This window comes from Morchella importuna (assembly GCF_003444635.1).
Source record: "Morchella importuna strain M04M26 chromosome Unknown Morimp01GS012, whole genome shotgun sequence".
Classification (NCBI taxonomy): domain Eukaryota; kingdom Fungi; phylum Ascomycota; class Pezizomycetes; order Pezizales; family Morchellaceae; genus Morchella; species Morchella importuna.
In genome coordinates this window covers 305,464-319,919 of record NW_025763409.1, presented here as the reverse complement: position 1 = coordinate 319,919, position 14,456 = coordinate 305,464, and the positions used below count along the sequence as shown (strand labels likewise).

At 44.6% G+C, this 14,456-nt stretch overlaps 1 protein-coding gene across 1 annotated transcript; it reads right to left on the bottom strand.

Moving 5' to 3' along the window:
- Positions 1 to 9,342: 9,342 nt before the first annotated feature.
- LAJ45_04764 (uncharacterized protein) lies at positions 9,343 to 11,699 on the bottom strand (the record flags this gene model as incomplete). Its single annotated transcript, XM_046114340.1, has 8 exons — positions 9,343 to 9,393; positions 9,458 to 9,559; positions 9,628 to 10,202; positions 10,272 to 10,511; positions 10,566 to 11,051; positions 11,105 to 11,434; positions 11,496 to 11,564; positions 11,624 to 11,699. The coding sequence occupies 8 exons, from the start codon at positions 11,697 to 11,699 to the stop codon at positions 9,343 to 9,345; spliced, it is 1,929 nt and encodes a 642-aa protein (XP_045972366.1).
- Positions 11,700 to 14,456: the final 2,757 nt, after the last annotated feature.

Here is a 14,456-nt window from a genome sequence, read left to right as displayed (position 1 = left end):
GTCTCAGGCCGCCGTTACATTACTTATTATAATTATCTACCGGCGCAGTATGTGAGCATGCCATGAAGATATGGCGGAAACCGCCTGTAAGGGTACTGAAAAGATCTCATAGGTAGAGAAACAACTAGTAGCCCTACAGGTCACGTTACTCGACCTCAACCACACTTAAATTGGCCTCAACCAGACCTAAACTTGCCCCGCAACGAGAGTACCATTACAGGCGGTTCCCGCCATTATATGGTTTCCGTTCCATCTTTCTACATCACTATAAAAGCTCGACTCGGCTTGTGATATTGGCGGTTGAGTGATTTGATTTTATAAGTATGTAGTTACGTGTTATTAGGGTTAGGGTTTGATCCCATGATATTATAAATGTTGGCCGCCAAATACTAACATGATTAAGCCTCCACGCTAATACGCGGTTAAATGGCCAATTATCTCCACACAAATAAGGGCGTGTGTGCATGCAGAGAAGTAACCCCTAAAAGCTCGCTTTTAGCGCGTCTACTATACTCTTCTCGCCGACCACGCCTAACTAGACCATCAGCAACAATCATAGTGGATACACGTGCACGCGTACGTGTACCGATTTATTTAATCTTCTTAATTGCCTGATAATATTTATAGTTACTTCCTTTGTTTTCCCTATTTATAGTTTTGGGAAGGATTAATGGGTGGCTGTTAAGCTATTCATATATAGCGAGTGATAGTTCATGATTAACGGTGAAAATATCCAACTTTTTATCTACTTATACCAAGTCGATAACTCTTCTAGTTATCTATATCAAACAGAGATATTAAAGATTGTTAGCTGTAGTATCGAAATAGACTACTAAAAAGACCCCAATCTAATTGTAAATCCCCGTTAAGCACAAAATTCATTCAAAAGCTGTCATTCGATTACTAAGCTATTTTCGATCAAACGCGTAAAATTCAAGAATTCGGTAATAGGATGTGAGAGTATAAATTTCTATCATAGTAAGTATACGGGAAGGCCATAAGCTGTAGCTAGATAGCGAGGATATAGCCACCTCTACGAGTCTGCTCAAGTTGACTATCAGAAAACTTCGAATAACATTAGGGACAATTACGTGCAAGTTCTTGCGTTTTAGCGTTTTTCAACACGTTCAAGAGGGAAGTCTTATGTACTCAGCCCACGTATGTACCTACAAGCCTAAAATTTGTGAAGCTCATACTCATCGACAATGCTCAGCCCAACAAAAATACCCCAGCTCATTTGGGTGCGTACTTCGGAGGAGGCTTAGCAATTTGAACATGCATATCAGAGGGAGAAGCGAGTCTTATAATCGGTATTGAACCAGGCTCGCTCGGTTCAGTAGATGTTCATTTCAGCCTTAAACAACTTAGAACTCGATTATTGGCCATATTCTCTGATTGGTCCGGCCATCCCAGGTCACATATGGATTCGCTAGATCTCCCACTTGAGAAGTGACAAAGGTATATAATTGGACAATAAAGCTCGTGTCTGTTTCGATAAATATAGCTGGTGCCAGTAGAGTAGTAATAATTCTTAACACCACGTTTGCTATAAAGTACCTACACGAATTAGATATATATGTGAGATCTGATTGAATACATCATAGGGTATACCAATATATGTATCTACTACATGCAGATAAAGGCAGCCTGAGACCAGCAGTGTCTAGTTGCGTGTAAGTTAGCCTTGTTCTCAGTCAAAATAGCCGATGGGGATTGAAGAACGCAATTGATTGTTTTTTAGATAGCCGGATTTTATTCGCCCCGGATCCAAGTCACATGTAGTTCTAGGTAGCTCCCAAGGTACCCTCGCTTGATATGTACGAGTTTATACCATATGAAAACTCTAAGAAAACCGTTGCCCGAGCTCACAGAGAGACATGCAATCTGGAGCCTTTCTCTCTACCATGCATGTACGTACCAGCCTCCCTCATAATTGTGGGCTGGAGTTAGCCCATGAGATAATTACTCATCTCTAATTAAGCTATGTCCTCTTTATAGATATACGATAAAGGAAGAGTCATTGATATGCTCATTATCATACCTCTTGTAAACAACAGTCTTGGAGGGTTTTCGGAGATATGTATATATCGCTGTAGGAACTGGTGGGAAATTCTTTCAAGGCTCAAGGTAGAGCTATGAGGCAGACAGACCCAAGTAGTGATAGGCACTATAGTAGTCGGTTGTGAGCGGGCTCGCGTCTTTACCTCTAGGGTCTGAGGTAGCTCAAAATCCAAGCCAGGCCGCTCATACCCGTACCCGTATCATCATCGCCATCTGAGTCCACCGGCCGGGAATTCGAAACACACTCACCATATAAACGTATTTACCCCAGAAGGAACCAGTACTATTCGGCAATTACAAGGGGGGTCAATTAAACCCGTTATCATTAAAGAGAGAACCTTTTGGGCACGGATATATGGGGTTACCAAACTTCAAGAATGAAGAGCCTTTGTGTAACTGGAATATATCTGGGGACCTGTCGATGATGACAAAGATTAGACATATAGGGTAAGCTAAGTGCGTGCGCTATGTCGGACCCTTGCGTTGATCATGTTAATTGATTATGACGTATATGGACTTTAAAACAACGACCGTTGACGTTTCCCGTCGTGAACGTGGTAGTAAACTAGTCCCCCACAAGCCTAGGAGCCTGGTCACAAGTCTCACAATAGAAGGCTTAAACTTATGATGCTAGACCTATGAGCAAAAAAAAAACTGCCTGAAACTGCCTTTATCAGGCTCGAGGCCTAGTGGGGTAAGTCCATGTGATTTGAGCTAATTCGTTCGCTACCGGTATACCTCAATCGATATAAAACGTGAGGACCTCATTCAGTTGATCATGAGGGGTAAGGTATAGTGGAGAAGGAAAGGATTGATGGTGAGATAGGATGTACCATGGCTCGATTACTTGTATGTATATGCCATTACTTCACCTAGACACAAGAATTAGACGGCTTCCCTAGCCACCAGAACACCCCCTCACCCGAACAGTCGACGCCAAAGAGAAAGGATCTTCGTCGCAACCGGTTTCTGTACCAATCATATTCAACTATTCAGGCAAGGGGGATGCAACAAACACCCATACTTACTACATACTTAGGGGTACATCTTATATAGGTACATGTACATATACAGCTTACAAGTATACATACAAACAAATATCTATTAAAATTACCGTTTGTGAGCTTTGGGGTTTGCCTTAAACCTCCTCGCACTCATTTTTATAAAATGCCCATTGGATCGAAGGCTCATGCTCAAACAGGCTCGATGAGTTTGATCTTAAGCTAACCAATGAAACGAACCAATTGCAAGCTTATGCGCCCTTTAGACCGATCACGGACCGGACAGGTTCATAACGTTATGAAACACTACTGTGATAGTTGCCCTTACAACCCAAAATAAGAAGCATACCAGAGTCCTAGCTAGGATGTTCTGTGCTGAAATTGAGGATCTGGTGTGAACATGTTATACGTACTTGTAGCTACATGTACTTTTTGAACTACTTACATGTATGTACAAGCATGAATTCGTGCCAATTGCAGGCTCCACCATCATAGCGTATTCGAAATGTAACAAACGAACCGTAAACGTACTTTACCAATTGAGATTGTTTAAATGTCGAATAAACATCATAGGACAGCAGAATAAACTCCCAAAATGTGTGGTTTGGTTTTTGCCCGGTGGTGGGCATTCAGTGGTCGTAATTGGCAAACAGACCCGGTGCCTTGGCGATTTTCATTGGGGAATATATAACTCCGTCAAAAATCCTGGGACAAGCCCCGTAGCAACTCGCGGTTGCGTTGTCCCATGATTTTTGAACGAGAACTGTTCATCTATCATAGTGGGGTTACTGTAAGAGCAACTAACTCCTCACGACTCGACTTTACCCATGCCCAGTATCGATGAAGCCGCCATGCGCCATGAAAAAGCACCCCATCCCCGGCCGGGCTTGGTATCTTTACTCCCGTCTTTTCACGCCGATGCAATTAACATATACCTTCCTTCATAATATTAGGCGTCCACCACGGGCGATGGCCATCCAAAATCCATCACTTAACTTCGTTAACTTACAAATTGACGATGGAGAGCTATATTAAAGTTTCTAATAGGTCTCATCTAGATAGAAGCAGATTTAAGCAGAAACCCGGCAAGAGATACCGCTATTCGGGTATCCGGGAGTCATTCAAGAAAGAAAATGATTAGAGATTGATTCTGTCCCATCAGTTGGTCTCTAGTAGATTGATGTTTCTGAGTATAGATTTCATTGAATTCGAAGTCATAAGTTCTCCGTACCAAAGTAACAGAAAATCTAAACAAATATTTCAATCGATACTGCCTATCTTTGGACCCCTCCACCCAAGGCCGAGAAACGAGAGCGGTTAAAGTAGCGGAAACAAACAACACTACTTCTAGAAACGTATACCCCTAATACCCTACATTTGCTCTAGTCCACGAACCCCGATCCGTTCTGTCTCGCTAGTATTTACAAACACAATATGAAAATTCCTACTATAATTTGCATAGTAAAACGCTTGATGATTGGCATGACCGGATTTCTCACAGTCAATATTGCCCTGAAAACTACTATCAACCCCAATTCCTTATATTACACTCGGGGGGAAACCTACAACTTTATTCTTATTCCTCCATCCTTTCCAGATTTTCCAAGTCTTGGAGAGGGCTAGAAGGGCGACTATAACGGTGGCTATTGCAATGACCATGTTTGCGATCTCGAAGTTCTGGCTGTTGTCGCAGATGTAGCTGGTTACCAAGGTTTGAATTTGATGCACCGGCGGCTGCTGATCTTCGGGGGACGACGACTTAGACATGTCCATAATGCGGTATGTAGGTAGGTGTTATTTGAATGTATTTAGAGGAATTCGTTTGCAGCCACAGAACATGGTATGGGGGAGAGAGCGAGTGATAGAGTTGGAGGTTATTGAGATGGAGCTACAACGACGCGTACATCCACATATATAGCTATAGCTAGTGTGGAGTCTGGGTTCTATCTGTGCGAACCTCAGGATGCTGGACTATATATATACATATACAGGAGCGTGGATTATAAAGCTAGTTACCTATATTCTTTAAAAAGATTAAGCTGCGATAACAAAGTGCATATGAGGTCCAAGCGTATAATTTAGTTTGTGCACTTCACAATCAATCAGAATGTATGTACACGTAAATAAAGCACATTCAAGGTAAAATTCTATGAATTAAACGAAACCTAGAGTAGCAGAAGAAAAAAAAAATCCAGTCTCTTTAGACCTTTCCATTCGTGCAAGAAGGTGGGAGGGTCATGATAGCTAGTCGATTAGCTACACATTCCCCTCCATGGCTAACTACAGAGCTCCCGCCTCAGCAAAAAATAAACTAAAGAGGGAACGTATCGTGTAGCTAGCCTCCTTGAAAGCGTCTTTTTAACTAAACATCAATCAACCCAGTAGAGAGACGTTCCGGTGGAGTGAGAAGGCGTTTAGCATGTAGTCATAACATAACTAGGTGTAGATGATTATTATACCACAACACAACATCCGCAAAAAGGAATTACCTTCTTCGAAAGATAAGCGGAATGATCTGTAACGTGGATTTTCCCCACCACTAAAACAATTGACTGACTTACCGGCATCAGTTGATAAGATGATGAGCACGCGTTGAGTATCTAAAATAACGTTGTTACGAGCTCGAGCCTGAAGCCTAGTGAATTAATCGCGAATATGCTGCTTGTAACTCTAGCTCCATCTTCGCAGGGAGAAGAAAGAGATTCAGAAAAGCCGGGATATGCAGTTAGGGGTTCGCTGTGTCCTCGGTGACCGTTGCGGCTTGTACAGTTATTGGATGTTGAGGTAGAAAAGTTCTATAGAATTGTCAGTAGTTAATGTGTGAAACATAGAGTAGGTTAGCGGAAGGGTCCGCTAAAGGAATGCTGATCGTTCTTTATTTGGGAGGCTGGGACGTGGGGAGGGCGAAGAATTAAGGTCGGGGGATGAGCCCGAAGGTGCGTAGATGCTTCTAGTACTAACTAACTCCAAGTAGACTAGATCTAGAATCGCTCCTGTACTTAAGTAGGGCCTTAGACGGTACTAGAGTGGTATATACCTGACTCCCAAACTGATATACCCCGCACAAGACTTGAAATAAGCCTCGGTCTCGATTCTGCTTCGAAGAAGACCCTCCTGGGGATCTCGTCCTCTGGGAAGTGCCTCCCACCCGATAGTGGCCGATCTCTAGAAGCGTAGGGCTTTCTCGAGAGGCGTTCCCGAAAATTAGGATGAGGCTTTCCCGATAATTAGTATAAGGCTTTCTAGATTATCGACTTGTGCCCGTCGGGATCGTGAGGCTTTTTTTTTTTGAGCTTAGGGTCGTATGAATTTATGAAGACTGCGAACACATTTGAGCATCCCTTAGAACTTCCCTTTATAACGCTTCATATGCAAGGGGTTGATTAGCTGTCCTCTCGATCGTGGCAAAAAACATGACCCACCTGATATGTTGTTCGGACACAAACCCACTGTCACAGCAGTCATCCCAGGCTGCTAATCACGTCCCCTGGGGAGTTTCAGACGCCTGAACCCCTGGAAATCCTTGGTCGAGCCTGGTATGTATGTAATATTTCTTTGTATCAACGTCATTGCATGTTTCGTAGATCGAGAAAGCATTGGTCTAGCAGGGTGTGAAGGATTAATTGTTGCTCCGGTGTGCACTCGATGGTAATCCGCTGGCTACATGCAGATTTACGATTAGTTGGATTTTGACGGCACATATGCTGTAGTTAAATGTAGTCATGAAACCTATCATAGGAACTTCAAAGGTTGTTAATTACCAAACCTACATGTACTTTGGTATATTCTCTTCCTCGTTTGTATGGTGCGGCGTTTCCCGTTCAATTTCGTACTCGTAGAGACGAGGTGCGCTATAGGATGCTAAAATGCATGTATGAGTTTAAAATGCGCGTAATACCTCAGAGTTGTGGCAGAACGCGCAGAGGCAAACGCCTGCCTGCGCGTGTGTGTGCGACCCTAAACACAGATGAAGATTAGATTAGATTGTTGTTGCTCAGCCCCCCTAGGAATAGTTGCCAAGCTACCTCTGGTTAACCAGCGTAAGGGGATAATACGCTTCAATCAAAATCCTTTCCGCAGCCGCGAGTATTGGCTCGGTTTAAACGCGAGCTCGGGCGTTTGGGGACCGAACCATAACCATCTCATCAGACCACCAGGTCTCCCAAGTCTTGCTGTACCTTTTTCTTATATTGATTTTTGTTTCTATTTGTTTCAAGAATCACACGCCGATTCAAATCCGGCTTTGGTTGCGTAAACGGCGTTAAGGTGGTGATTTAAGTGTTTGGGGTCGGCGCGATGTCTGAACTGATGGAGAAAAGTCGATTATTCTAGAGATACTACCTTTATGGATGATCTAGCCATGATTACCGAGTATTTATATTCCATGCACAGGTGTACGAGTGATTTCCTGTGACACATCCACAATAAGGTGCGAATGCGCAGGCGCGCACCAGGCCTAGGTATGTACATGTGGTTTCCTTTGCAATGAACAAACCCTTTCCAACTGACACATTATCTTTAGCTCATTGGGTCAGCTATTTCGAAATAGAATACCCTGAGTTCACATGCTATCTAACCTCCTTCTCATTTTAATTACATGTAGTTGTGCACCTATAGCCACTAGATCAGTTATCTCGACCAATTAGACCAGTGTGGTCCACGAGGACGAGCGTCCTTGTGTCCTTGCCTCCTCGATAACAAGCAAGGACAGTGGTCCAAAAGGACAAGCAACTGCGAGGACGATATCTGTCCTCGCCTCGAGGACCTCCAAGGATAATTCTTGACTATAATACACACTTAATATACCCTAATCGGATAAGGTCATGAATAAAGTATATATACCTTCATTTTGAGAAATATCACCTTTTTCGTTTGCCGGGTTATCGCTTTATCGTCCTCGGGGACCACAGTGCCGGACTTCAAGGACAGACAAGGAGAGAGGTCAACGAGCCTCGAGCGTCATCGTGGACCACACTAAATCAGACTGTTGTTTGTAGAAGTTTATAAACTACAGGTGGTCACTCTTGGAAAACAAACTTTTCACTCCCTCCATTATAGGGTGGGGGCCCATCCTCCGTCTACGCTCTTTTCGCTACAAAGAGTCATCCCATTCTCCCTCCCTTACCTCTCAAACAGAGGGTAAGAAGGTTCATCTGCTCTTTTTAGCTTCATGAGAGCTCAGGGCTTAAAATCACCCCCAGGCGGTTCGCATCTTGCAATAGTTGTTTAAGATTTGGGCTCGTCTTTCCCAGGAGCCAAGGTCAGCTCGCGAGTGTTAGAAAATCCCGAGCTTTATAAATTACCAGTAACAGAGTTGATGATAGTAGATTAGGGTAATATAACAAAGCTGATAACTCTCTAGAGTTCATCTTATATAAAATGAAAACGTTGAGATAACTATGTTAGGGTGGGATGAAAGATCGAACATGTGTCCGAGCCCTGCTCTAGAGCTCGAAAACCTCGAGCCTCCAACCCCACGATCCGAGTCAGCTCGATCGCGAGCTTCACGTCATGCTCATCTCGAGCTATGTAGCTAGCTCGTGCCTAAAACTTGTTCAACTTGTTTATGCTATTGCAGGAACACCACTTTGTATAACTGTCTAACGAGCTACATAGATACCAAAGCCCCATTATCCAGGCAAGGATTACTCAATCTCGAGGAGTAGGAGTGGCATGCATGACGTCTGTGCTTTTACAACGAAGAGCTGTGCGCAGGGTACTTGGCATGTGAACTAAGTCCCGAGTGACGATTCATGATTGATCTACAATATACTAACCGTGTCAGGTATGCATACATTTACCGGGCGTTGTTGGCCGGCTGTTGTGTTCACTCTCTTTTGTGTTTAGATTCACGACAATCCGAACAATGAAAAATAAATAATTTCTTAGTTCTATAGACAGAGGGAGAATTTCATTTGCGCTATCGACGACGACAAAATGAATGATGATAGATGAGAGAAGAAGAAGAGGAAGTTACAAATCTAACTATGAGGTAGTCCTGCTGTGGACACCTTACAAAAGCATTGTCTGTGTCGTCACGTGAACGCTGACTAATCCGTGACACCTAATGTGCCCAACAGCGTTGAGGGTAAATACGAAGAATCTGATAATTCACGCTAACTAATTATAGGATGGTTCACGATATATCCTGACAACCAAATTAGGCTAAAAGCCAGCATTACACTCCGACCTCGTTGCCACAGAAAGATCACCAAAGTCTTATTTCACTTAACTAACTATAGTTACAATTTTATCAACAATAGCACGCTCCGACACCCAACTAAACGGTCAATGTGTAGTTGACAGAGTTTCCTGGCACACGTGGGAAGAACTGCGTGATATATTAGTATCAAGCTATCAAGAAAGAAAAAGAGGAATGCAACGAAAAAACTAACCTCGAACATGAAGGTCGTTGCCTGTCCTGCGGAAACGACTGCTGTCTGGACTGCTGCCCAAAGGATAGCATTGCTACTATCCCATCCGTACTGCCCGTACGTCTATCCATAACAGCCTCCGTTAGTGCTTGCCAATAACCTCACAAATCATGTACCACAGGTAGACTTACAATACGGGCCTGTTGCAATGCCGGCAAGTAGACTGTCCAGTCATCAAACAAGTAGGTTCCATCGGCCTTCAACGCCCTCACAGCCGCGATGTGGTTGTACCCTTTCCATGTAATGGGGATATATAGATCTGTCCCCGTCACTGCCTTTGATGTGGTGGTGCTAAGAGTTGGTACATCCCACTGCACAACCTGGATCTGCGAACCCGCACCCGCAGAGAAGGTCACGTTCAGCGTATCCAAAATACCAGCAGCGGTGGTCGCCGAGTATAAAGTTGAAAGGTAGCTGGTGGCGAAAACAATGTTTGCACCCGAGACGGAGTAGTCCGTTCCGGCAACAAGAGTCTTTGCGGACGACTTTATGGAGCTAACGGTGTTGCCATTAAGCTGGAAAGGGAGAGTCTGGGCGGAGACAGCATCGCCGACCTTGTGGAAGATGAAGGCAGAAGAGGATTGTGTGGTGGCAGAGGTGTCTGTAGTGCTGTCTGGGAGGGAGTTGGCAATGCCCTTAGTACCGGAGATGACGATATTGACGTCGACTTCGTTGCGCCAGACATGAGTACTACGGTTGAGATCATCTATACAGACGCATGAATGAGTTAGTACAATACTATTTAAAACTATTCGGAGAAGAGGGAGGGTCGTACCCCATCCAGTGACCCAAAGTACAGTAGCGGTGTTGTATTTAACCCCCAACTTCATGAGGTGATCGTAGTACTTCCATCTGGCCGCGTTCTCGGTGTTTGCCGCAAAGGCATTCCATTCTCCAATGATCAATGGGACATCGGTGAAGTTGGCTCGCATGCCGGCGATGTCTGCCTCCATGGTTGTCTTATCCGCATCAGAGCCCCAGGTGGTAGCTCCCCATGCTCCGAAAGTGAACATATCTATTTCCTCTAGTCAGTATATTATATAGTTCAAATTATCAGAAGATCTCTTACAAGGTGAGTAGTAGTGGTACTGCAGAGCCCAAGGCTGGGATTCGTATCCGCTAGGGAATTCAAACCACTGCGAAGTCTTGATACTGTCTTCACCAAGCCCAACAAGCGTAACAACACGTTGAGCGTTGTATCCACCGACGGCTCTGATGGTCTTCAAGAACAACATGTTCATCCTGTTCATTTGTGCACCGTGCTCTGCTGTAGTCCCAACTGGCTCGTTCAATGGCTCGAACGCAAGAAGAGAAGACTTGCATTTGAATCTTGTGCCAATCTGAGTCCAGAGACTGACGAATTTCTCTTCGATCATGGTAATGTTCGCACCAGAGGCTGAGAAGTCAGCCCATTCCCAGGAGTCGTGGTGGACATTGAGAATGACATAGAGGCCGCGTGCGAGAGCGTAGTCGACGACAGTTTCAACGCGGTCCATCCAGGCCGGGGTGACTGTCCATGACGGAGAGCTTGTGGAGAAATGATCGGCCCAGGTAACTGGTTCGGGTGCTATTAGCAGGAATTTTTGTATATAGAATATAAGAACTAACCTGGAAGGCGGACTCCCTTGAACCCCTTAGCCTTTACGTCGTCGAACACTGAAGCGGGGGTAAGGATGTTTCCCCAACTGGTTTCGTCTGGCACAGCGTCGAGGGTGTTTCCCAGATTCCATCCAGGGTTCATGTTGGTGATGAAGCTCTGGGCTGAAATTGATGTGAATGCTGTGGGACATGCTGATGCTGATACGGTGGCAGATGTTGTTGTTGATGAGGTTACCAGTGTTGTTGAAGAAGAGCTGCGGCTGGTAGTAGTACTACTAGTCACGGCAGCGGTGGTAGAAGTGGTTGTTGAGGCAGTTCCAGGAACGCATTGAGAGTAATCTGCTCAATAGTTAGAATGGGGCATATGGTTGTAGGTTATTCATGATGGATCTTCACTTACAAGCATTACCATAGCTGCAATAGTAGCCACTAACACAGGTAGTCGCTCCAGTCCAGGTTACACCACCACCTAAATCGCATAAGTATCATGAACTAGTATTACCAAACAACAAGCTTTGATCGACTTACATTGTCCATATGCTGTCTGCTGGGCGAAGGCAGCAGGCAGAGCTGCGAGCAAGGCAAGCGAGAGTACGTTCTTCATTCTGTGCCTTTCTGAAGATCAAATCCGCAATTAGCTGGTGGAGATGCCGAGAAAGAAACCGAGGAGCGTCCTTGGCTTTTTATATATAATAGAACATGAGTCTCATCGGTCGAACGATTCGATCACAAGCTCCGGAGTACTAATCGTTCATAATTGGGCGTTATTCGAGATTGCTTGCACGGCTGAATAATCCCTGTACCAAACAATCTATTTAATCAGCTTAGCGGTAATAATTCTTCAAACTTTTGCGGATTGCCACGATTTCTTTCCGGTTAGGGGGGCGCAGAGCAGTAGGGAAACGAAGGATATCAGAGATATCGATAGTGCAACTATAGCGGGGGAAGGTTGTTAACATCACGAAATGAAAGTGTACCTGCATGGATCAAGATTATTAGGCTAAGCAGGATTTCCCGGGAATTGGGATTCATGCCCAATAAAATCTCGGGATTTCGGAGTTGATGCGGGGCACGGCCGCGCTCCACCCCGGTACCAACTGCATCCGCCCCGGATTTTCAGGGCGAGCATTCCGGGACATGTTAGGAGTTATGGTGGTGTTTTGTGCAGAGATGAGCATCGGAGAAATGTTGCGGAACCCGCAAAGTGCAGAATGCTTATAATCGTGTGGTTACATCGTATGATCCAGATATTGTTTGCAGGGAGGTCTAGCTCAGGAGTGTAGGGCCGTTCCCCCGCAAAGTCTTCTGAGTCCTAGGATTGCTTGATTAGAGCTAATCAACAGATGAACCGTCTTATACATCTGGCACGGGGTTCTCACCAGAGAACAGCGCCTCCCAACTGATTGTCCATCGGCGCTCCCACCCGAATTGTCCATACAGTCTGCCAAGCATATGCAAGGTACCGAATGCACTTCTCAAAGCTCGCTAAATTAACCCGCATGTTCTTCCGTTATACCCCTGCTCAACGGTTCTGGCGTCAGGTGGACCTTTCCCCTCACATATCGAGGTGTTAATTTCGTTCGACGAACAGAAACCATACATAATTTTCTCAAACCAACGCCACCAGGATACATCAACTTCCGAGACGGATTGTACTCATCATCTAATCCAGGAGGCATATTCTGCAAGTCCCGTAATGGTCCTCAGGATTTGTATTTAAGACCCTCATATCCCGTCTCTAAACCTCCAACATCAATCGAATTCGGTTATCCTCTCGTATGGCCTTTCTACACTTTCTAGTTGGAGACACCTGATTAGCACTAGAATATCTAGCTAGAGCAACCCTTAGTAGCTATCTCTATAACTATAGCTGGCTATTGTAAACACATGATCACTGACCGTAGAGTGTATGTATTTGATTGCATATACCCACAATACCTACATATAGTTAGAGCGATCTCAGAAATTTATTGGTGGCGAGCAAACGGACGAGTCGCCATACTTGCTCAAACTAGAACCCAGGGGCATCGATCGAACGTTAATATAGCAATCAACGACTAGTCTTTAGGCGGTTCTGTTTTTGTTTGTGTGGTGAAGACCGGAATATTAATTGGGGGATGAGTTACAACGAATTCAAGGGAGTGGATACGTAGATATAAACACATCTTAATATCAGAGCAGGTAACCGAGGGCAAACAGTGCACAAGCAAACATACTTTAGCTTACGTGGGACAACGAAATCGCTATATAACTGAGATGTAACGAGGCTGTCAAATTATTTCAGCTCATATAAGCTGAAGGCCAGGGCCAATTGGGGAAGTTTTTCATTCCTTGATGTTTTAATGTTTTATAGCTGGTAAATATTAAATATATATATAATTGCTCCATATACGGCTTCCGAATTTATGATCCTTGTTACACGATTGAGTGCGAGCTGATGTAACGTGGCTGTCGGCCAGGACATGTACATGTACGACAAGTACCTAAATCGTATGCATGTATATCATGGTGGTCGCTTTTGATGGCGTATGGTACTTTACTTAGCGATATATACATGTATGAGTACCGCCGCTGTGAGGGAAGTCGACAACGTGCGCAATGTTAATTACACATATGCATGGCATATGGGAAAAAGATCTAAGACAGGATGCGAGACTAAGTTTACACGCATCTCAAAGGCGTACCACACATGACCAAAATCTTTAATAAGAATTAACTTTTCATCTACATCATCCAACCATCCAACCACTTAAAACTCTTCTAGGTAGAAGAGGTTTTTCCCCCTCGTCCACTCCCCCGGTACCTCTGGCTTTGGCCCGTGTTGGGTTTCAGAGAGAGAGATCCTGCGGGTCCTGTTCAACTATATTTGTGTATTTCTCTCCAAAACACATCGCGTATCTCTTCAAGTTTGCCGTCTAGGTGCACCTGGAGTGGTGATGGAGTGATACTTGGTGCACAAAGTATCACTCGCGGGCGCTGGGAACCCATTCCGGGGAGGTGTAGAGATATCTCGACGGTGCAGTACACTGAGCACAGGACCAAGAAGGGGAAACACAGTTGAAATTGCATATACGTGTCACTTGTGACTTGTCGGGTGGAAGAGGAATGCGCCGTTTGTGTGGCTGTGGCTGCCACGATAACTATCGAGAGAAAAGATCATAGGTTTGTTTTCATCAAAGACACGTCTACTCCCGTGGTAAGCTAGGGAATCGATCGATCCCTAGTTACATGCGTATATTGGCTTATTTTAATATTATTCCAGGTCATGGGAGAGCGGTCTTTTTGGTCTAAACCCCCGGGCTGCCCACCTATATCCTTTATTCTTACTTGCCTCAGCAATCCATCTAAGGCCGAGAGCACA